General features: G+C 43.8%; 7 protein-coding genes across 7 annotated transcripts; 3 read left to right on the forward strand and 4 right to left on the reverse strand.

The window, feature by feature from the left end:
• Positions 1–3,136: 3,136 nt before the first annotated feature.
• LOC128718030 (uncharacterized) lies at positions 3,137–6,077 on the reverse strand. Its single transcript, XM_053811704.1, has 3 exons — positions 5,976–6,077; positions 3,276–5,891; positions 3,137–3,181 (listed from the first exon to the last, which is right to left on the reverse strand). The coding sequence occupies exons 1-3, from the start codon at positions 6,075–6,077 to the stop codon at positions 3,137–3,139; spliced, it is 2,763 nt and encodes a 920-aa protein (XP_053667679.1).
• Positions 6,078–8,039: 1,962 nt separating this feature from the next.
• Positions 8,040–8,946, forward strand: LOC128718951 (ADP-ribosylation factor 2). Its single transcript, XM_053812569.1, has 3 exons — positions 8,040–8,106; positions 8,386–8,774; positions 8,860–8,946. The coding sequence occupies exons 1-3, from the start codon at positions 8,040–8,042 to the stop codon at positions 8,944–8,946; spliced, it is 543 nt and encodes a 180-aa protein (XP_053668544.1).
• A 1,731-nt stretch (positions 8,947–10,677) lies between these two features.
• On the reverse strand, positions 10,678–13,622 carry LOC128719746 (ceramide kinase). The gene is made up of 8 exons (XM_053813376.1): positions 13,511–13,622; positions 12,891–13,130; positions 12,334–12,543; positions 11,989–12,264; positions 11,577–11,924; positions 11,135–11,514; positions 10,887–11,062; positions 10,678–10,816 (listed from the first exon to the last, which is right to left on the reverse strand). The coding sequence occupies exons 1-8, from the start codon at positions 13,620–13,622 to the stop codon at positions 10,678–10,680; spliced, it is 1,881 nt and encodes a 626-aa protein (XP_053669351.1).
• An 883-nt stretch (positions 13,623–14,505) lies between these two features.
• LOC128708359 (protein lin-52 homolog) lies at positions 14,506–15,033 on the forward strand. The gene is made up of 4 exons (XM_053803334.1): positions 14,506–14,539; positions 14,606–14,674; positions 14,754–14,813; positions 14,888–15,033. Exons 1-4 carry the CDS (start codon positions 14,506–14,508, stop codon positions 15,031–15,033), a joined length of 309 nt encoding a protein of 102 aa, XP_053659309.1.
• A 196-nt stretch (positions 15,034–15,229) lies between these two features.
• On the reverse strand, positions 15,230–19,606 carry LOC128706918 (GPI transamidase component PIG-S). The gene is made up of 6 exons (XM_053801861.1): positions 19,474–19,606; positions 17,030–17,123; positions 16,826–16,965; positions 16,552–16,752; positions 16,252–16,470; positions 15,230–16,185 (listed from the first exon to the last, which is right to left on the reverse strand). Exons 1-6 carry the CDS (start codon positions 19,604–19,606, stop codon positions 15,230–15,232), a joined length of 1,743 nt encoding a protein of 580 aa, XP_053657836.1.
• LOC128709251 (prolyl 3-hydroxylase sudestada1) lies at positions 17,324–19,052 on the reverse strand. The gene is made up of 2 exons (XM_053804238.1): positions 19,046–19,052; positions 17,324–18,909 (listed from the first exon to the last, which is right to left on the reverse strand). The coding sequence occupies exons 1-2, from the start codon at positions 19,050–19,052 to the stop codon at positions 17,324–17,326; spliced, it is 1,593 nt and encodes a 530-aa protein (XP_053660213.1).
• Positions 19,607–19,945: 339 nt separating the features above from the next.
• Positions 19,946–21,151, forward strand: LOC128719299 (calcineurin B homologous protein 1). The gene is made up of 2 exons (XM_053812923.1): positions 19,946–20,012; positions 20,649–21,151. The coding sequence occupies exons 1-2, from the start codon at positions 19,946–19,948 to the stop codon at positions 21,149–21,151; spliced, it is 570 nt and encodes a 189-aa protein (XP_053668898.1).
• The last annotated feature ends 872 nt before the right edge of the window (positions 21,152–22,023 follow it).

A 22,023-nucleotide genomic window follows, 5' to 3' on the forward strand; every position in this document is an offset into this window, starting at 1 on the left:
GCAACCAGTGCCTGCTGGTTGGAATGATCATGTTACAATCTTCCGCCCGTCCATACACAACGCCCGCCCGTCCATACACACCCACACAGACACATTTCGCACGCATCGTACCTACCTTGCTTTGGTTGTTTGTATTGTTGCTACTTCTTCTGCGTCTGGTTGCAGCCTACAATAAAACCGCTCGCTCGGATCCGGTTCCGTTCGGTTGATCGTGACACCGCGGATGACAACTTTGGAGAGTGGATGCCATCCGGATGAAAACAGAGAAACAGAACTGATCTTCACGCTTCGCACTGGGCCCAGTTTACAAGATCATTAGACGAAAGGCCTAGCTTCGTGCTCTCGTGGGAAAGAGCGAGTGAGCGAGAGCGACCGAGGGAGAGTGATAGCGCACAGTTGATAAGGGCACGCGCTGATAAGCTTCTTATGTTTCTTCGCTCCTAGAAAGCTGCTATCTCGGACAGCTGAGTATGCTGAGCACAAGTTTAGGGTGAGAGTGAGCTCGAAATGCAGCACACTCCATCCCATTCACACAGCCCTCTATAGATCCCGCTGATGCACTTCCTCTAATCATCCCTTATCATCATCATCGCTTCACAAACATATTACACGCACACACTCACGAATCAATTGATGAAGATCACTACGGTGATGCTGATCGTACCGGTCTACACGATAGACAAACACAACGAGCATAGGCGCAGAAAAAAGCATCAATAATAACAACAACACAATGGCATTCCCCCCAGCGCACTTTGTCACACCTTCCCCTCGATCGCTTATCAATGGGATCCCAAAGAATGATCGTCAAACAACAACACCACAATAAACACACACCGATGCAGCAAAACAATGAGAGAGCGATCGAGAATTCGGTGCGCACCCGTCCTCACCGTGTGCCGTTCGGTTGGACAGTATCGCGGTTCAGGTTCTGACCCCGGTAGAGGAACCTCTCTACCAGAAACACCGAGATAAAGCCGAGAAACCACAGCAACAATACGAAACACAGCAGATTATCTCGCGGACGCACACATCTTTCCGTTGTTGTTGAAAAAAGAGGCAGCTTCCCGTTGGGGGGGGCAGAGTTCTTTTCTTTCAGTTCTGGAGCTTTAACACATACACACTCCCTACGTTAGCCCGGTATAACTGCGTAAAGCAGCAGTGATAGGAACAAATACTACGGAGCACGGTTTTCGTTCTCACAGCACGCAATCGCTGTCAGCTGTCACGAACGTTGTGCAGTAGAAACCGATCGCCAGGTCGTGTAGGGTACAGCATGGTGTTGGTGTGTCACGCGTACACACCACTAGCTAAGTGGTGCTTTTACTCTAGGGCGCCAAAGTGCTCGTACCCGCTTGCATTACATGCACGCACGGATCTATAACCCCACACACGCACTTGCCTGCACAAACAAACACACACACACACGCGCACATAATTGTTACAGAAGAAAAAAAAAATAAGTGGGCGCTAGAGTAATTCAAAGTGACAGAACATTTGTGCACAAAAACCCCATCAGATAGTCGATGTGCCGAAGCCGACTTTGATTTCACGCACGTTGACAGCTCACACGGAAAGCTTACACCACCTCCCCCACCGACTTTCCTTGTTTCGTACACCCTTCAGGTACTCTAATCGCGTTCCTTCGATTGTCTCAGCTGTGTGTACAATCAAGCTCTTAGCTGTGTGAGCAGCCGCCAAGATGCGGAAGTAGATAAAAGGTGACGAGTCTCTACCCCAAGACCGGCAAGATAACAAACCTTCCATTCATCGATATAAGCAAATGATACCAAACGGAAACGTACCCGTCAATTTCCGCACATGCCGTTCGGTGCGTACACCACCACCGAAATGGGTCCGCCAGTGGTGATGATAAAAATTATACTGATCGATGATTTTCTTCTCATCGCGCTCGCGGGTCCGCTCCCGCAAAAGCGAACGAGCAAGTGAGCGTGCGTGCGTGCGCACGTGTATATGTGAGCATACACACACACAAACACGTAAACGCGCAGCTTTTGGAAAGCAACCAGTTCTTGTGATCGACGCATAGACGGTAACCAATGGTGATCGCAACAGCATGCGGGGTAACGTTTTCCATCCGTTTTTCCTTGTTCGAATGATGTGTTTCGTCGGTTTTCTGTTGCTCACGGGTGTTATCCCGTCCGTTAGGGAAAACAGTCACAAGAATAAAAGCTTAAACTTGAAAATTAAATTGAATTAAAAGCAAATTAACTGCATTCTTTTGTAGTTCACCTTTTTCTATTTTATCGTATTGGATATGGACTTGTCTAAAACTGACGAAAGCCTCTAAGCCGCGTTCCATTGGAAGATGCTCATCAGGATTTTTAGTCCCGCATGTGTGATAGGACAATGGAAGAGCCGCTACGATGACAAACTCTACAAGCTGTACAATGAACACATTAGTCGCCTTCTCACGAGAATGACACCGAACAACCCACCCCCCGTAAAGGCTTTTTAGCTCGTCCACATGGGCAGAGGAGGTGTGGTCGGCTCAAATTGAGATTGGGTGATGGCGGTAATGCGTCCGCCAGAAAGGCCGGGAAATTGACTGATGTAGACGACGTCACTCGATCGTGTGCGGTTTAATGGACTTCTGCAGCAGGCCAAGTGAAACATCTCAAATTTTCCAAAGCATCATTTCGAATGTATATATCACTCGTAAACGAGGCTTGTTGAAGTTGAAACTTCTCATATATTTTACAATTTTACAACTAACATTTAAACCGTATGTATAAGTTAAATCTTTCAATTATGTGGAGAGTTCCATTGAAATTATTGAAGAACAACAAACCTGGCGTAATAATTGACAATTGTTCAAAAGGAATTCAAAAGGAAAACACAAACGAAACTAAAATCATTCATAAACGATATTGCTAGCTACGATTTGTTGGCGCAGTGACCATTCTAACGCATCACTCAATAATTCACGCCATGGACGCGAGAGAAAAACGTAAAACACGCTAACATAACTACTCAAATCAACTATGAAAATTTGTTATACTGCGTCGGTATATTGTAATTGCACAATTTCTTGAATCTAGAATTAACGGTCAATTACCATACCGAGAGCAAAGCATTCTACTCGAATCCGCTCCAATGTAAACGACAATCACGATTAGTAACGATTGAAGTAATCTAGTATGTTCTTCTGTCCTTTATCCTAAAAGTAAAAAAAAAAAATGTAGAAGGAAAGAATGGAAAAAACCATGAGTATTTATCTTCTAGTACAGAATGAATGCTTTCTTCTACCGTACCTTGTGTACGATGTTGTCTTTTTGTGTGGTTTGTTGTGCCGAATCTGCATGACTCGATGACGGTGATGATCCTGTTTGTTTTTTATTGCTGGAGCAGACTTTGTTGGACTTTTTATGAGAACGCGTTCGCCTTCGCTTAGCTGTTGTAGCAGCGCGGTTGGAACTAATCGGACTAATCTCACTAACAATCTTGTTGCTACTCCCAAATCGTGACCAGGGGGATGCTGAAACTGTCTCCTCCATCGACTGATCGCTACTGCCCGAAGTTGTGGCCGATTTGCTGGCGGAACACGTGAGGAACTGTAACATTGATCGCTGCTGCAGATTTAACGTATCGCTGCCAGTTTGTTTTCCATTCTCAATGGTGCCGGATTTGTTGTCATCGCTGTTACTTGCATCCGACGGTTGCGAAGAATCCGAGGCAAGTGATGATGGTGTACTTGGTGGGCTAATCGATGATGTCTTGCGCCGATTCGTAGTAGTAGCGCACGGATTCGCTTTGTTGCATTGTTCCCGGATAACTCGGCGTCGTTTGTTCTGTGGTGCAAAATCATGGTTATCCGTGGACCCACTTTCGGAATCTTCCGTTTGTTTGTCTGGATCATCGAAAAGGGTAGCGATTCGAACTGTGCGTGTGCGTTTCGGCCTTGTTATGTCCATGCTGCTCTCACTGGTGGAACGTTTTCCGGCTTCACTCACCGACAGCCTTCTGGTTAGTTGTCTCGTGCGCCTCGTTGCTGCTGTTACGTTTTCCAGCGACGTATCAGACGCGTTTGCATTCTCACTCTTCTCGCTTACCGGTGGTGATCGACTTTCGCCCACTAATACCGTACCGGTGTTTGAATTGTCGTCCCACCGTTTTGATATTTCCTCATTACAAGAACTATTTGTTTCCTGTGCGCTTTTGGTATTGTTCATTGCTTCTGTGGTGCGGCTGACTAATGTTGATGCATCCTTTCTTCTGGTTGAACGAAGGCTCGCTTTGTTGGTCGGTGGGGATGTAGTATGGTGCTGTGAACATATCAACGGACCATCGAACGCATCCAACTTGTTTGTTTTGCTTTCCGATCTATTGTCGAAGTCATCCGACGAAGATGAAAGTCTTAGTCTACGGATTTTGGCTGGAGGTGACGGTTTGTTTTCCTGTTGGCGAGTAGCATTGCGTTCCTTACCCGCCGGGGAATCATCGATCTTGTTAGAATTATGTGCTTCCCCTTCCGACACTTTTTCAGAATCATCAGATGACGAATAAATTATGGGTCGGCGCGACGTCTTACTTTTGAGTCCACTTTCATCCATGTTGGCATCGCTTGTCGATCGTTTACTGGAATCGCTTAGCGACGATAGTCTTCTTGTAAGCTGTCTTGTTCTTCTTACTGCAGCCATCAATCTACTAGATGAACATGAATTTTCATCCGTCTCTCCCGTCGGTGATGGGCGATCAGGATGCATCGGAACAAGCGCACCGGATGATTCTGAATTACCACCTTCCAACCGTTTGCAGACATCCGCTCTTAACAGATCATCAGAAGGCGATGGGATAGGGCTTTTCTCATTCTCCGATCCATCAGATAGCAAACGACGCACACGCTTGCCCGTGTTTTGTCGGATACATCGCCTGATTTCAACGGAACTCCCATCAGATCCCTCACAATCCGAATTATCTGATATGGTTCTTCTAGAATTGACTAAGCAACGGATGTTGCCAAGCGTTTCATCGCTGCTCGAATTGTAGGCACCGGACTCCCCGTAACGTGCACTGGAGAGATTTCTCCTTGCCCGGCCCGACAACGTTCTGTCGAGTGACGTGGACGAAGACGTAGAAGCTATATCGTCGTCGCTGCTATCATCACTGCCATCGGTTATTTCCAGCAATTTCACGCGGTCTCCGAGTATTGGCCGACAAAACTGGCAAAGGTAGACTACAGGGCTCTCGACCGGCTGCTCCATGCACTGCCAGTGCCGGCATGTCGAACCACAAGATCCACAAACTGCCAGTCGCCATTCACGGTTGTTTACACTTCTTCCTTCCTGGCACTTACAATCCACCGCATCACAATCCGTAGGCCGCTGCAGCTGCTCCTGAAATGCGTTCGGTTCCAGCTCCCAGGCAGCATCACGCTCAGGCACAAACACGCCGCGCAATGGAATCTCGGCCAAGAATTTATCCTCATTTTTGCACAGCGGACACTTGAAGAAATATCCAGCAGATTGGGCGTATTGTGCAACGCAGCCTTTATGAAACCATCCGTTTCGGCAGCACGGAGCCTTTATGGAAGTGATCACATCGTACTGGCCCATCTCATCGTAGCATATCGAGCACGGTTCTACACTTGTGTGCGGACTGCTGTCCGGCTCGAGTGGTACGTGCGCAGAGCACCACGACTGGTACGTGTCCGTATAGTGGGACAAACAACCGTTCATGATGCCACACGCCGTGTGAAATGTTCGTAAACATTTCTTCGAACAGCAAGATACATTTGCATGCATATCCTTGCAGATATAACAGCGGCATTTCTTTGTCCGCTCGTTCTCCTTACGGATGTCCGATTCTAAAAAACCGAAAATTCCAACCGTGTCATTGCTGCCTCTCTGCACCAGATTTGAAGATAGGAGCTATGTAGAAAAATGAAAACAAAACACACGATCGCAATGTTAGAACAGTTTTATGCAGCACTTACATCCTGCAGCATTCCTTACCAGGCAATAGTAATGAACGGTCAGCTTCCATTTGGAGTAAAATTTCCCAAAAAGCAGCTCGTTGTCCTCGCTGCTCTTGCACAGAAAGCATTTCTTACTCATGGTTTCCGCAGATATAGGTGAAAATGGTTGAACGCACTACTTAACTATGTCGTTCACGTAAGGTTGCTAGGAATCATGATACAAAACGATATTTTTTCCGGCCAACACAGCGCAGGCCGAAATAATCAATCCCTTTTCTCACCAAGCAAGCTCACAATCGCCTGGGTATGGCGCTAAATGTAATCGTTTATGACATCTAGTTGACGAGTGCGTGTGTCAAAATGTTTTCAAAACGAAGCACGATCGAACGCACGCTCTTTCAGAATGTTTTAATGAAAGAAAAATATATCAATTGAATGTGAACTGTTCATGAAATGTTCAATGCACACATATTTAACTTGGCACACAGTACAGCTGCAGCACCAGTTCCAGCCAAAGTTTCAAATTCCACAATTGCATCCGTTGAGTTCAAAACGAAGCGAAGCCGTCTAAAGCGTAAACAACGAAACAGTAAACAGTTCTTCGTTCGTCCGTTATCCAATATGACGTATAGGATCCATTTCCCATATAACAAAATATTTTCAAATGCCAAAAATTTGTACATTTAAAATCATTTCCATACTGCATAGTCGCATATGCTGAGAAATGAATTTCAACGTTCATTTGAAATGAATTGTACTCATAGATATATAAAAAGGGCACGTATATGTATATAAGGCACGTAAAAAAATCTTATTTTTTCCAAGCTTTGTCTGAACCTGCTCTTGCAAAGTGTTTTATTTGCGCGAACCTCAGTTGTTTTCATGTCATATGAATTATTAACCGGCCTGGTTAAATAAAGTTTGTCATGCTGTTACATGATACAGTGGTAGTTTCGTTCAAAATAAAGGATAATTTTGTTAAATTGCTTTTAACAATTTTGCTTTAACGTGTATTTTTTATTTTGTTGTAATATCAAACTACAGGCAGTCCCTGAGATATGCGGTTCCTCTTATACGCGGATTTGGAGTGGTTTTTGGAAATTTAAGTTGGATTGAATTGAAATTGAAAAAGGTGTAAAATTGGTTTAAAATAGCTTCCTTTGTGATTCCTTTGTCCTTTGCCTTTCCTTTGTTCCTTTGGCTCCGAGATACGCTATTACAGCGATCCGCTATAACCCGGGAAAAATCCCTGCATCTCGAATTTCCGCGTTAGTCGATTCCGGAAGTAAAATCGTTTATACTTCAAAGTTAGATAGTTGACTTGCTTCTCTGTACTTAATTTATTCAGCATGTCAGTTGGCTTTTTGGTAGAATACATTTAAAAAAACTAAAAACAAAAATTTTATATGACAGAGGAAACTGTTTTAGACCAATTTTACACCTTTTTGCTTATATTATGTGCTATAAACTAACTCAGCTGTCACATTTCCAAAAACCGCGTATCTACGAATCCGCGTATAAAAGGAACCGCGTATCTCGGGGACTGCCTGTATTAAAAAAAAAACCAGTGCTGTTTTGCACGATGTCCGAATGGGTGTCCACAGTTCAGTGCTGTCAGAATTTACTAAAATCCCTGTTGTAATTTGTATTCCAGCAAAACAGGCTCCCTTTAGCGACACTGACGTGGCATATTGTTATGTTTTGAATCGTGTAACAATAGAAATTTCACAAAATACGCTAGCCGTCACCAACGTGCATACACCGGTGGTGGTAGAAATCTCGATAAAAGCAGGCGACAATCCACGCGTAAGCCGCACGGCGTAGCTCAAGGGCAAGGTAAGCAGGCAGGTTTCCTCCTTTCATCGCTCCCAATAATCGTCGCTGTACGTGACGCATCTCGTTAACACTGGCCTGCTGTGGCTTTGTTATGTCCGCGCTACCGATATTGTGATCAAAGTGGGACATGTAGGATCAATGAGTACCACTAGATATACAGATTATAGATGGATTCCTCTCTAACGAACGGTGATCCTTTATTTACAGGGCAGCAGAAAAGCAAGGAATCGAAGCAAAACGTAAACACAACCCTTGACTCTACGCGATGGGCCTGACAATTTCCAGCGTTCTAACTCGGTTGTTCGGCAAAAAGCAAATGCGCATATTAATGGGTAAGTCTCATAAATGTATTCACTCTTTAACGTGGTATGCAGAGTTTTCGATATAACAACCCTTTTTACCAATGCCTTTTGAACCACTTTTGAAAGATTATCTTTTTATTCGGCTCCACTTGGCTCGTTGTCGGTCTTGAAATGTTTCCATTCATTCCATCCATAGATGGTCATCTATGGTTTAAACTAGCCATGACCAGATCGGACGTTGTAGTTGAGTCATCTATTACAGACTTTTACGCTCTATATTACCATTTTGCCTTTTTTGTTTCATTTAAGTCGGTCTTGATGCAGCCGGTAAAACAACAATCCTGTACAAGCTGAAGCTGGGTGAAATCGTTACCACCATTCCGACGATCGGCTTCAACGTCGAAACGGTCGAGTACAAAAACATCTGCTTCACCGTGTGGGATGTCGGTGGTCAGGACAAGATTCGTCCACTCTGGCGTCATTATTTCCAAAACACGCAGGGACTTATCTTTGTGGTTGATTCAAACGATCGTGAGCGTATCGTAGAAGCGGAAAAGGAGTTGCATAGTATGCTGCAAGAAGACGAACTGCGCGATGCTGTATTGTTGGTGTTTGCCAACAAGCAGGATCTACCCAACGCAATGACGGCAGCCGAACTGACCGATAAATTGCACCTGAATCAGCTACGGAACAGACACGTAAGTAAAGCTCGATGACGTCATATTGGAAGGCGACTGAGGTACATATTGTTATAACGAATCTCTCCGCGCAATTGTCTTTCAGTGGTACATACAAGCGACTTGCGCCACTCAGGGCCACGGATTGTACGAAGGACTAGATTGGTTGTCAAACGAGTTGGCTAAAAAGTGATGATAATCTGGTCTTTGTCGACCGAGCTGCTGTGCTGGAGAAGTTTATTTTTAAGACGCTGGTGTATCCCTTATACAATTTCATTGTTTCATATGAATAAACAATAGGATGAAAATTCCAACCATTAACGTGAGTAAACGCAACCACAGTGTAGTGTTCCAATTTCAATCAAAGTTCACAAACCAGCATCCGATTTCGGATGTGACTAGATGTTTCAGACCGATAAGCGTTATCATCGCTTGGACAAAGTAGTTATTTCAGATGATAATTCGTGATTCGTCCATTGACAATAAGTTGAATGTTTGTAATCTATCACAGGTTGCACATATGCCATTGATATGTGGAAATCGGATATTTGTGTTTAGATATCCTCTACCTACGATAGCTTATTCACAAAATGTACAATAAACAGATGTAGGAAAATTGATTTATTGCATTGAGCATCATAATAGTTTCTATTTCAATCCCTTACATAACAGTCTAGAAAATAATTTACACACTACCGAACTACAATTACCTTTTTCCCTTCGAAGGCTGCAATGGGAGAATGAGCTCAAGTCTTTGTGATTTTTGTTTTTTTACATCATTCACTTAATACAGTAGACCCCATATCCAAAGGAATCACAAAGTTTTGTTCATTTTTCAAATTACACTACCAATGCACCTCTACCCCTATAGACTCATTTGATCCTCGCCCAATTCTAGCTAACTACTGTTTGTTAATCGATAGAACATTACATTGTATTGCTTTTATTGCTTCTCCCACAATAAGTGACACTATTGGCAAAAGGAAGTAAAATCACATTATTGATAGAAAGTAATAGGGGGAAAGTATTATGCATACGGCTTGTGGAATGCGTCTTTTAAAAGCAGTATTAAAATGATACTTCACATAGAATTTATAATCATAACTTGTGGCCAAGGTATACAAATAGGTATTGCATTCGTAATGCTCTACAACAGACTAATAATTTTCCCGATTATTGCAAAAACGGCACAAACTGGCGCTACATTGCTTGTCTACGTTCGAAACTTTAAACCACAATACTACAATGAGAAATACTTATTGCCCTACGAAGGAACTCGTAGTTTCACCGGTGGAACAACCGCATAGAAAACTATTTCTAACACTTTCCGTGCATTTGATACGTTACTTTAGGCATCACTGCTAATTTTGAGCACGACTGTATCATGTGTACAATTAGTATCCGTGAAGTCGTCGAATATTGTCCGAATAACTGTACGAATGTGTTAAAATACAACTACACGAGAGTCAATTTCTAGTTCCATTCGATTGAGCAAATGCAAATTCCGACAATTACTATACCTTTCCTGCACATGCCTAATGATATTGTCCGTTTCACACAATCTAAAATTGCTTACGCGTTGCAGATCTTACAAAAATAAGAATCCCGGCAAGATGATAAGGGTTAAACAGCTATACGCCTGTCCTAATTTATAGAAAATGGTTTGTTCGCACGTTTTTTTAAGGTCCTTCTAGTAGGAATTGATGCCTGTTATAGCAGTGTTAGTTATACGCTGTAGCAGCTGCTGCAGAGTAATACAAATAATAGTAAAGATATGATCACAGTTTATCGTCACGATACAGCTTCAGAAGAAAGGAACTAGGATAGCAATACGAAAGAAATAGTAGACACGTACAATTGAATACGTGCTAATGACGAATGAGTCGATCCAAAACAGAAAAATCTCATAAAGTAAGGCCCAAAATTAGTTGCACAGGCCAAAACAGCAGGATTCTTTATCGTCCACATCCAATGCATTCGATGTTGCCCGTTGTTCCGATGCACCGTGACCGGTACTAGGTAAGATTCCTCGTCTAAAAACTTGTATCAATTGGCAGTTGGACCTAATATGTGTTGCAAGGTGATTAGTTTCAAGAGTGTTACGTAAAAAGGATAGTTTCCTGAAACACTTACTCGACAACTATATTCGTATTCAGCAACACTTCTCCATCACAGTTCCACTTAGAGCGCCGCATCGTATCGGAAGATATTGCAGGTGCAACCTCACCACCACCATTAAGCTCTGGCTGACGGTTCGCAGTGAACCGAAACTCTTTCGTACGATAAATTTCCACAAACGGCAATTCACTCTACGATAAGAAAAAGTGAGAAAAATTGCTGTTTACCACAAGAACCGATCAGCAAAATCAATCAATACGTACAATTTTCTTCGTTTTCGATGTCATTGTCAGCAGTAGTCGCAAGTTGTTAAACATTGATGTATGACGTACAAGCACCAAATCCAGCAATCCATCGCCCAGATGGCAGTAAGGCGAAAATCCCTGTGGACTTCGTTCACAAGAGCAAGAAATGTTAGCACCGCTCACCATAAGAAACTTGCCACGCACGATTAAAGGCTCCGTGTCGCTATTCTCAACGCTGGTACCACCATCTTCACCACCATGACCATAAAGAGCCTTTTTACAACGATTACACTTATCCAAACAGCGGATACCGTCGTTGGGGTCTTGTTTTCCGCGCTGATCAAGATGTACTACAATTTCTGCATTGTATCCTCGATTGGCAAGAAATTTCTTAAATCCTGCAAAAAACAAGACACTGATTTAAAACACATTCTATTAACATTCCGCAACACAATCGTACCCGAATAATCGTATCTCTTTGGTCCCATCCAACGATACTTTTCACTATCGTATGCAATGTCTCCCAAATAACCGTACGACAGTGCACTTGCGAATAGTTTCAGCAGCTGAGGTCGCGGTTTACTCGTCGAGAACGGAGATTCCCCATCAGCCCGCGCAACAGAATCCGCATCGTATACGGCGGATATGTCAAGGCCACTGTGCTGCCCCAGTATTATGTGTATAATCGAAGTCTTGATGTCGGTGGTACCGTTCAAACAGCATGCTACCGTATCAGTACTGCCAGCCGGAATGATGCCGATCGGAATGTTAGGTTTCGGTAGGAACGGTGGATGTTTTACATCGATACCTGAAAGCAAAACGCACCAAATGTATAAACATTCAAACAACCATCTTTCTAGCATTTTTCTAACCGCGATCTATCATCGTACGCGTGACCAATCCATTGAACAATTCGGCAAACGTGCCATCACCGCCGCAGCAAACCAGACCATCATAGTTGTCCAACGCAATACTCTTGGAGGTGACGATGTCATAGATCTGTTGCGCGCGTTGCGTTATAATTAAATTAATGTCAACCTCTGCCAAACCGAACAGCGGCTTTGCGAATCGTTCGTACAGAGCCAACGCATTCTTCTTGCCACCGTAAGGGTTGAGAAACAGAAGCAAATTTTTGGGCCGGTTTTGATCTACAAAAAGAGGATTTTTACATAAAGGTCACTAATTCCACTGTTGCAGCACTAGATAAACAAGATTACCTTTAAGATCGCTCAATAGACGATTGTACCACAGTTCCACGATACGATGCTCGCTGTTGTGCAGGGCAACGGATTTCACCCGCCATCGATGGGTTTTTAAACAAACAAGTGCTGCATAGTGAACAATTAAGTAGTTGAAATTTCCCGTTTGTATCCCAGTATCAAAGTAGACGCGATCATCATTAGAGTCGGATAGTTCATTCAAACTGCCTACAAAATAAAGAAAAATAAAATAAAGGTAAATAGTGCCCATTCATGTTATACCAAAGCGATGGGCAAAAAATCGTTTCGATCTACGGATCAGTAAAGTTTTCGCTCCAATCATCCCGTGCCATAAGGTTCATTGGAGCAATTGCTGCCAGTACTGCAACTTAGCGCAAATCATTCTGCTCATGACGTAACCCGATGGTTCTCTCACCGCCAATTACGGAGGTCATTGAAACGAATGAGCGGGCGGACGGACAGGCGGATACATGGAGCAACGAGACTTCTAACGAGGTAAACGTGTTGCTGTGATTCCTTGAAAACCACTTTACTTCTTTGCAGCCTTCTATTACCTCGATTGCTGTGATTGTGCGGAATGTTGTTACTGGCGTTCGTCGCAAGCGTGTTGGTCGTGGTCGAACCGGAGAGCACTGGAATTCGATCGCTGTCTAGGCTGCCGTGGGCTTCGTTTCGTGCTATTGGTCCCGCCGCTGATGGTGCTTTGCTACGTTTCATCCATTGTTTGCCATTAGCGTGGGGGAGTTTAGATATTGCGACCGAAAGTACATCCGTTATCGGTACGGTGGTTTTGGCTAAAATGAGAAAATCGATTAGAGGAGACGGGTATCGATTCGCGAAGGATATTTGATAAGATAATTCTTATAAACTCATATCATTCTAACAACTCAACTAATCACCAGATTAAATTATGCCACGAAAAACAATTTCTGAGCTTGGCAAGGTTAGCTGCTATGATTTTTAGCGTATTAATTTCGTATTGTTTACTTTTCCTATTTCCGAAACGGTGAGTTCGTTCAACGCACTTCCTGGTTCGTTGGTGTTTTCTTTTTTGTCTCTATATTGATAGGTGGTATTACGTGGTTTAAGGTCAAGGCCACTGATCAACGCTCCTCTATGCCTCACTCGTCACGATTCCGACCGTCACAACACGAAATAATGCACCGTTAATTACCTTTCTTGGAAGATTCATCTTCCCACACTAAGATCCCTGCGTTATAGAACACACGATACCGTTTCTTGGCTATCACAAACGCATTGAGCAAAACTTCGTGTTCTTTGTCCATTGCGGAAATGAACGAAAAAATGTAGCACACAACCACTGGGAGGAACCCTGATTTCTTCGCTCCAGCAGCTTACATAGGATTCTTAAATCGTGGTTTTTTAGCAGTTGTGTGGCAAAAAACTAGCACTAAAATGTACTGAACGGTTACAGAAACAGTTGCACTAACTTCGCATCTACTTGGGCCGACCGTCGTGCCGTTCGTTGCCCGCTGGACAGCTGAAGGATTTTGTCAAGGTTTTCTAGCAACTGCTTGGATCGCTGGTGTTTTAACGAAGAAATTGAAAAACAATCTTTTTTTAACGAATCTTATGTCATGCCGCTTCCAAACAACATTGAACGACAAAAAGATGCGCACACACGACACCGCAATCGGCAATGAGCAATATAAATTATTTTATTATTTGATATTTCACTATATTTTCCATTGCTGTGAATAAAGCTCAACTGTTTCATAATCTATACGTATACATTTATGCCCTTTCATGTCTACTCTAAGTAAAAACAATTGAACAAAACGATAAAAAACGAATTTATTTAAAAACAGTGACCGACCACAGTGCATCGTTGGTGAAGCTATGCTGTATGGCCGATGGATCGGATCACACTCTTCAACGCGCTATGGTAAACAGGGCAGCTTGAAAGATGAAAACAAAGTTGTCGAAATTTCCAGTTGCTCATATCAACAAATTATAGAACAGTGCGTAGTATTTCTGCGTTTTTAAGCGTTTCGTCTCCAAAATTACTATAATTGCTTCAACCCCGGTGATAGCATTTGCTACGGATAAGCGTGAAAAGTGTGAATCGTTACTGAGAGTCTTGAAAGTTAAGTTAATTTGATTCCGAATCACTTGCTAGTTTGCACAATCGTTGAACGTTGGACCATAATGCCAAACAAATACAATATTGAAGTTAAGGATGGTAAGATTTTCACTGAACATGCTTACGTGCGTGCTGTAATGTAACGAGAGCAACATTTTTTCTTAGATCTTGATAATAGCGGCTTGTTTGAGCTGATGGAAAGTAACGGATCGCCGGACATGTGGGAATCGAATAGTATGACACAGTAACGCCATTTCACACCAAACGTCTCGGAAGTTAATGTTTGAACGAATTTTAAAATGTTTCTCTTCAGATTTAACACCACCCTCGTGGATGAAGGGCCTGACGCAGGACGATATAAATGCCATGTATCGTAAGTAAACACACTCAAAACAGCTATCATGGTTGTTGACCTTAATGGTTATAACGATGTATTTTTTTGTCCAGAACTGGGAGCGTTATCGAAGAACGGACTGCTGGCGGAAATCAAGAAGATATTTGACCAAGCGTACAACATCGGGCTGCAGGAGGCAAAAGAGATCACAAAGGGGAAAAATTTGGAGATTTTCTCCAATTTAACCCGACGGAAGTAAATTATTCTATGTGTGTGTGTTTTTTTTTTTTTTTGCTAGCTTATCAACGGTCATATATAATTATACACCTTATCCTGACCGTTCTTTATGAATAAAAAGATGTACACCTAATATTAGATGAATTTTCGAAATAAAATATTATCGTTTGAACAATGCGAAACTCATTTCGTTCGCTTATTCGTTTATATTTGTTCATTTACTCTTCCTTTGTTTTAGGGCTCGATTTTTTTCCACGGAAATATTTCAGAATAGTATTAAACGAAAACACAACCGGAATCATGATGGGCAGAAACAGTGGAATGTAGATCGCGTACTTTTGCTCGTTTGGAAAGTACAACAACGCTAACATGCTCGGATCAAAGAATGCCCTTTCCGCCGACGTGTAAGCTTCCCTTGCCAGTACAGCTGCCTGTTCCAAGCTACCCGTACTCAGCTTCTGCTTTGCTTCCACTATCTTATGGTACGCATTCTGAATGGCCGCACCTACCTCATCGTTGATCACGATATACTCAATTCCCCCGAGCAGTTGAATCAAGGACTGTAGCGTCGTAGTCGCCGAATGCACCAGATAAATAGTGTTGGTACGAACGAACGTATCCACCTCCCAGACACGTGGTTCGATCGAACTGTACGGTACCAAAGTTGTGTCTAGCAAAGGTGTATTGTTTTCGAGATCAAATATTTTGCGCAATTGATACAGCAACACCGGCATTACGTCCTGTGCATGAATGTACACATCGCTAAACTGTTCAGTTTCCATGTACCGGACACAGGTTGCTTCGGCTGGGTTAGCAAACACAATGCCACCCCATTTGGCGGATGTAAACGCTTCCACATTACCGCCCGGTGAGATAGCCCGTTGACCGTCCTTACGGTAGATTTTAAGCGGCGCTTGCGCACAAGGCGGAACGTACACGACCAAATGAATGCAAGGATTATCGGTGATCTGTGTGCCAAGCTTTTTCTCTAGCGAAGTGATGATTTGCGGTAGGCTATCCTCGGCCAGTGCGTAATGGCGGCCAAGTTTTGTATCGTCCGGGATTTGTTTGGACTGTGCACCAACACCTTCAATGGCGACCTGATAAATCCATTGCGTTTTGATGGTGAAATTGGTAATGCCCGATAGCTCTTTAAGAAATGGTTCAATATAATCTAGAACGAAACGATAGGAGTCATCTTTCCAGTGCATGTCACCAGGCAGGATCCGTGACAACTTACTTTCTGCTGCTGCGCGCGCATTCCAGTGTACTTTTTGAAGTTCGGGCCGAGGATTTAACACGGTAATGAGCACTTCGTACTGTGATTGCAGAGGAGCCGAGTTTAACCGTAACTGTCGGCCCTTCATTGTCTGTTGCGCATCTCTCGAACCAAGTATTGCCTTTAGTTTGTACTCCTGTAGTATCCATGACGAAAGCACTTGATACGCCTTCAGCGATGCTAAAATGAAGATAATTGACGAATGGTGAATCCTCACGGTGAAGCTCAGCTCGTTCCCAATCAGATTCTTCCAGCACTTACAAGCACTTTCCGATATAAAAGCCGTTCGATCGGAGGTGACGAGAATATCGTCGTCCAACTTATGCCACTCGATGAACAGAAAATGTCCTACCGATGTGGGATAGCGTTGCAGCAGTTCCGCTTCCAGTCTAGCAGGTGTTTTAATCGTGGACAATATATCGGTATCTAGAGATAGAAGCTGTAAATCCAATTCAAACACAACTACAGAAAGAGAGAAGCGAATCGGCATAATTTAAATTGGAAACATTCAATAAAATAAATTGCATTTACATACAATTTTGTTCAAACTTTTTGCGCAACTCGAATGCCAAAATGTCCCCTCTTTCTGCTGACTGACAATACAAACCCAGCCGAAACGAGGTCTTGATAGGTTCTTCGTTTAACGCACGGATTTCAGAGTATGGTAGAGACACGCTGCAAAATAGTTAAACAATCAAATTAATTTTAATGAATGAACACGCTGGTACAACTATCTCACCGGTATACTTCCGTTGTTTTCCACCACATTGGCACTCCAATCACGATGATGATGACGATGAAAGCGATGGTGGCGTAGATGTGAATTGCAGCAGCTGTTAAAAAAATAGTATAGATAAAAACATTCACAGTTTATAAAACACAACATATTTTAACGTTAACCAATGAAATAAAATCTTTAATAAAATACGCTCAACATGCTATAGTTATTCATGTGCAGTTTTATTACGCCAAAGAACACTCAGTACGAATATAGGAGAGATGTTGCACGCACGTACGCAAACGTTATTCGGTTCTACTCCTTGTAGCTACACACCAGTATGTACGTATAAGCGTGACCATGATCGTTAGCCTTTTCGAGATACGTATTGTGCGAGACGTATTTGGTAAACTTGGTCGTTCCTTCCGCGCGGTACACCACGTTCAACACGTTGTCCTTCGGGAGCAGCGTTAACAGTACCGGGTCCTCGTCGTAACATTCCGCGTACGCCGACGATCCTGATGACGATGATGGTTGATCATCGTGCCGGTTGGTGGTGCCCGATCCTTGTTGCTGTTGATCACCCTCCGGCACAAGATATGTGATCACACCGACATTTTCCTGCGCGTTCAGGTAAAAGGTTAGATCCAGCGTGCTGTCAGCGTACGTGGACGAATCGCCAAGCACCGTGTAGCAGCCACGCTCCCAACGTTGCAGCTCGATGGCACATTTGGGCGCTCTCGCCTTTTTACCGTACAGATCCAGTTCGGTATAATCGTACAGCAGGCGAAACATCGTTTTGCTCGTGAACAAATCGTACATCGCTCCGAGCGGACTAGCTTCGGGTAGGGATTTGAAGTTCAGCACTTCGTACTTTCGCAAATGTGCCGGTCCTTTGATTTTCCACTCCAGGTTTGGTTCGTCGGCAAGTGTTTCCAGCAGTGCCGCAAATCGGGGCAGTAGCAGAAACTGTTCCAATGAAACTTCCGAAAACATTTCCACCTTTTTCTGCACGTTCTGTTTTACCTCATCGACCAGGTAAACGTCATTGATCCACTCGGCAAGATCGATTTCGATCTTTCGCGGACTGATGTAGTGTGTATCGACAATGATGGAAGGTGTGCGCGAAACATTGGCACCATTTCCTTTCCCGGCGGGTGCTGGTCCGTGAAACCATCCGTTGATGGTTAACCGTGGGTAGTCGAAGGTTGTCACTTCACCCACTTGGTGGAAGGATTTTTCGCACACCCGAAACAGTACCAGCTGATTGTTTTGCGGGTATATCTTATCCGTTACTGGGAAAACGGGCAGCTGATTTCCATCCGCTTTGAACAGCTCCAATGCACCGCCATCCTTTTCGCGCCACTGCCTATGGCAATCCCACGGACTGAGGTAGAACACATACGCTATCCGTCGATCGGAGAGTAAATCATCGTGTACTAGCAAATAATCGCCTGCATTGTACATCGAGCAGGAAGCCGACACGTGCGTCAGCTTTATCCCGGTTAGCTCCTCCACCAGTGGCATCATCTGCTCCTTCAGCACCGTGTAAAATGCCTGCAGGTAATCCCGCTCGAGGCTGCACAAATCGTTGGTCTGGTAAAACTCATACAGATCCATCTGCTTCCGTTTCCAATCGACCGTACTGAATTCCGCCTCGAGCCGTTTTGTGGCATTCGCACGGCTAACATCCTCCTGGAGAAAGTGCTGAAAAACGGCCAGCTGGAAGGGGTCCTGTTTCAACTGGTAATTGTGACCGGTAATGCTTTCCCTGCCCTGCCAGGCCACTTTAAAACGTTCGCGAAAGTCATCGCTGAAAAAACATCCATTAATTGAGACTAGCTCCGTGTTGCTGTCGTCGCAGCGTTTGGTGCGCTTCGTTGCGGGTGGCGTAGAGGTGTCTGCAGAAAAATGGGAAAAAGTGTAATATAAAACATTAAACTACCGTGACATGCTTTTAGCAATAGATGGGTAAAGAAGGATTGTAATCCATTAGCGTGTATCGGTAGGTGTTAAACAAGAGAAAATCACACTCACCCATCATTTTTCCAGAGTCTAGCCCCCTTGACACGGCTTTTTTTTAAAGCTAAACCATTACTGCAAAACATAAATAAAACACTTACGCGACGCGAACCGATACACGACCGTTTGTTTCGAGGAACGGTGACCGAAATTTAAACTAGAAACCAAACCGTTCGTAACGAGTGCCTTCATCCGGTAAAAATGTTGGATAATCGTGTGAGTTGAGCAAAAGGATACGCAAATGTGACGCAAAGGTGTAACAAAAAGTAGTCAGACTTTCGGATGTTACCGGACGCCAAGTGTTTGGCCTCGCCCTCACCGGTCTCTTGTGGTGAAAAAACAAAAACCGGGGAGGAATGCGTATCACATATAGATGACATTTTAAGGGCTGCCTAAAGCACAATTTATATAGGAAGGTGTTTAGAATGTAAAAGTGGCTTTACCATCCTCGCGCGCTGAAGACCCGGCGGTGGATTGTTCCGTGGTGCCATCATCGTGCGCCCGCCGCTTGTCGGTGGGCATGTCGTTGACTGCTTTGGTTTGCGCTATTGCTTCTTCGCTAGTCTTTGCACTCATAGTTAAAATTCACACAGCGAAAGTGCGGCTTCACACCGCCTACATAAACGTGGTGAATTGGGACTAGAACAGCAGGGAAATCCGATTCACTTTTCCAGTTTACTGCGTGTGTGAAAAGAATAATGCTTGATTTTCTTTTGGGGAGGTGTCAGACGCTTGACATTTCACGCCGAGACCGTTTGTCAACATCGGCAAACGTCAGGTACAGCGCAGCAGATGCGTGACATTCACAGTTGCAAGAAGCTTGCAGTCGGGTGTGTTGTTTTGTTCGCTCTGTTTTGATCGGGATATCGAGAAGTGATTAATTTTGGTATTTCAGTTTATCTTTCTGCTACCAATATGGGTAACAAATCATCTCTCTTGTTGCGTGAGGAAGAAATTGCCCAAATTCACGAAGAAACAGGATGTGAGTAGATTAGTTTAAGGCCCATTTATTATCATAACTGCACCGCAAACACAGTGGTGTTGTGTTGGAGAAGAACCTTGAGAATTGCATCTGGTGTGTGTACCGTGCGTGCATTACGGAACCCGTGGCCAGTGCAGCGCAATTAGTTAGAGAACATTAAGTTAATCATCCATCCTCAACTGGGGGCTTTGGCGAATTGGAGCGCCAGCGCAGCGACACACCGTTCTAGTCTTTTATCTAACTCACCTTCGCAGTCCCGAAGTGCTCGTAATTAAACACGGGCGCGATAAGCGGGCTTGGTTGTAGTATATTGTACATGCGTTAGGCAATACAATGTTTTGCGGTGTGAAGCCTTAGCGACCCTCCGCCACTAAATTCTAGAAAAACACAGATAATTAAAAGCTTTCCCCCGTTGCTGCTCGTCAAATTTATGAACGGTGATGAAACTACGTCATTGGAAAGGTTGCGCGTGTCGTTGCATATTTTGCTGATATGCACAGAAAAAAGTGTGAGAGTGTGAAAAAGGTGTATCAATCATAACTTAGCCCTTTTTTTCTATTCTTGGCCCTCCGGCATTGTTTAGTTATAGGTTTTTCATTAAATTACATTTACAAATCTTGTTCCTTTCTTTCCCAGTTACTCCCAACCAAATTGAACGACTGTACTCGCGTTTTACTTCGCTTGATCGTAACGATTGCGGTACACTTTCGCGGGAAGATTTCCTGCGCATTCCGGAGCTGGCCATCAATCCGCTGTGCGAGCGCATCGTCCACTCGTTCTTTGCCGATAGCAACGATGATCGTGTCAACTTCCGTCAGTTCACCCGTGTCCTTGCACACTTCCGACCGATCAAGCCCAACAAGGAAAATCGACTGAACAGTCGCGAAGAGAAGCTGCGCTTTGCGTTCAAGATGTACGACCTGGATGATGATGAAACGATCTCGCGCGACGAGCTTCTCAACATCCTGCAGATGATGGTAGGGGCGAACATTAGCCAGGATCAGTTGAACAGCATCGCCGAGCGCACGATCATGGAAGCGGACACCGTCGGTGGGGGCAAAATTTCATTCGAAGACTTTTGTCGCGCCTTGGAACGAACGGAAGTTGAGCAAAAGATGTCTATCCGCTTCCTCAACTAGAAGGGGACAAGAACATCCAAATAGAAGATGCAAATGGTCTATAGCCGCACCATGCGCGGCATCGGTTGCTTCTTCCTCATTCCTGTCTGTAGATATTAGTTAGAAAATTTCTAGAGGCACAAAACTTATTATTTCCGTTGGGGACACCGTTGGGGACACCAACAAACACACTTATTTCTTGGGGGATTTGGAAAGGTGAATGTAAATAGGCATCGCGCGAATGGTAATAAAGATGGATTGCTACAATAGAACGAGTGTGGGTGTGTGTTTTGGGGGTTTAGCTATCCATGTGGCTGTTGTACCCTTAGTAGTCGATTGGTCCACTCAAGCATCTCCTCGTAAACTATTGTCTATTGATTTACTTTTACAGGTGTATTTAATATCGAAAGATAATTTCATCCCTCTCGAACCTGTGAAGGCGAAAGGGTGAGACCGTCATCATCTTCATCGAATCCGCAGCAATGCTAGACAACAGAGAGTTAGAGTTTCCCTGGACGAGCACTGATGCGTGCAGTGCAGGGATACACTTTATTACTTTATGGTGAATGTTAACTTAACTAGCAAATAGATAAGATTTATATAATTCAATCCCTACGAACCGTCTAACATGAAACGAGCATTTTCTCCACAAATTTATAAAAAACACTTTTTTGCTACATTTAAACCGCGTTTTGCTCCAAAATTTTACAAATCAAACTGCTGCTGAACTGTTCAAAAAGAACCTCCGGTGCTATAAATGGATACATATATACTGTTGTAGTAACGAGAAGGTTCCCACTCCCATTCCTCCGTTGCTCGATCTTGTTTCGTCCCCTCCTTTGTCCAAATGGCTTTTCCAGTTAACAACACTTAATTGAAACGGATTGAGCACT

Source organism: Anopheles marshallii, chromosome 2 (genome assembly GCF_943734725.1).
Source record: "Anopheles marshallii chromosome 2, idAnoMarsDA_429_01, whole genome shotgun sequence".
NCBI classification, from domain to species: domain Eukaryota; kingdom Metazoa; phylum Arthropoda; class Insecta; order Diptera; family Culicidae; genus Anopheles; species Anopheles marshallii.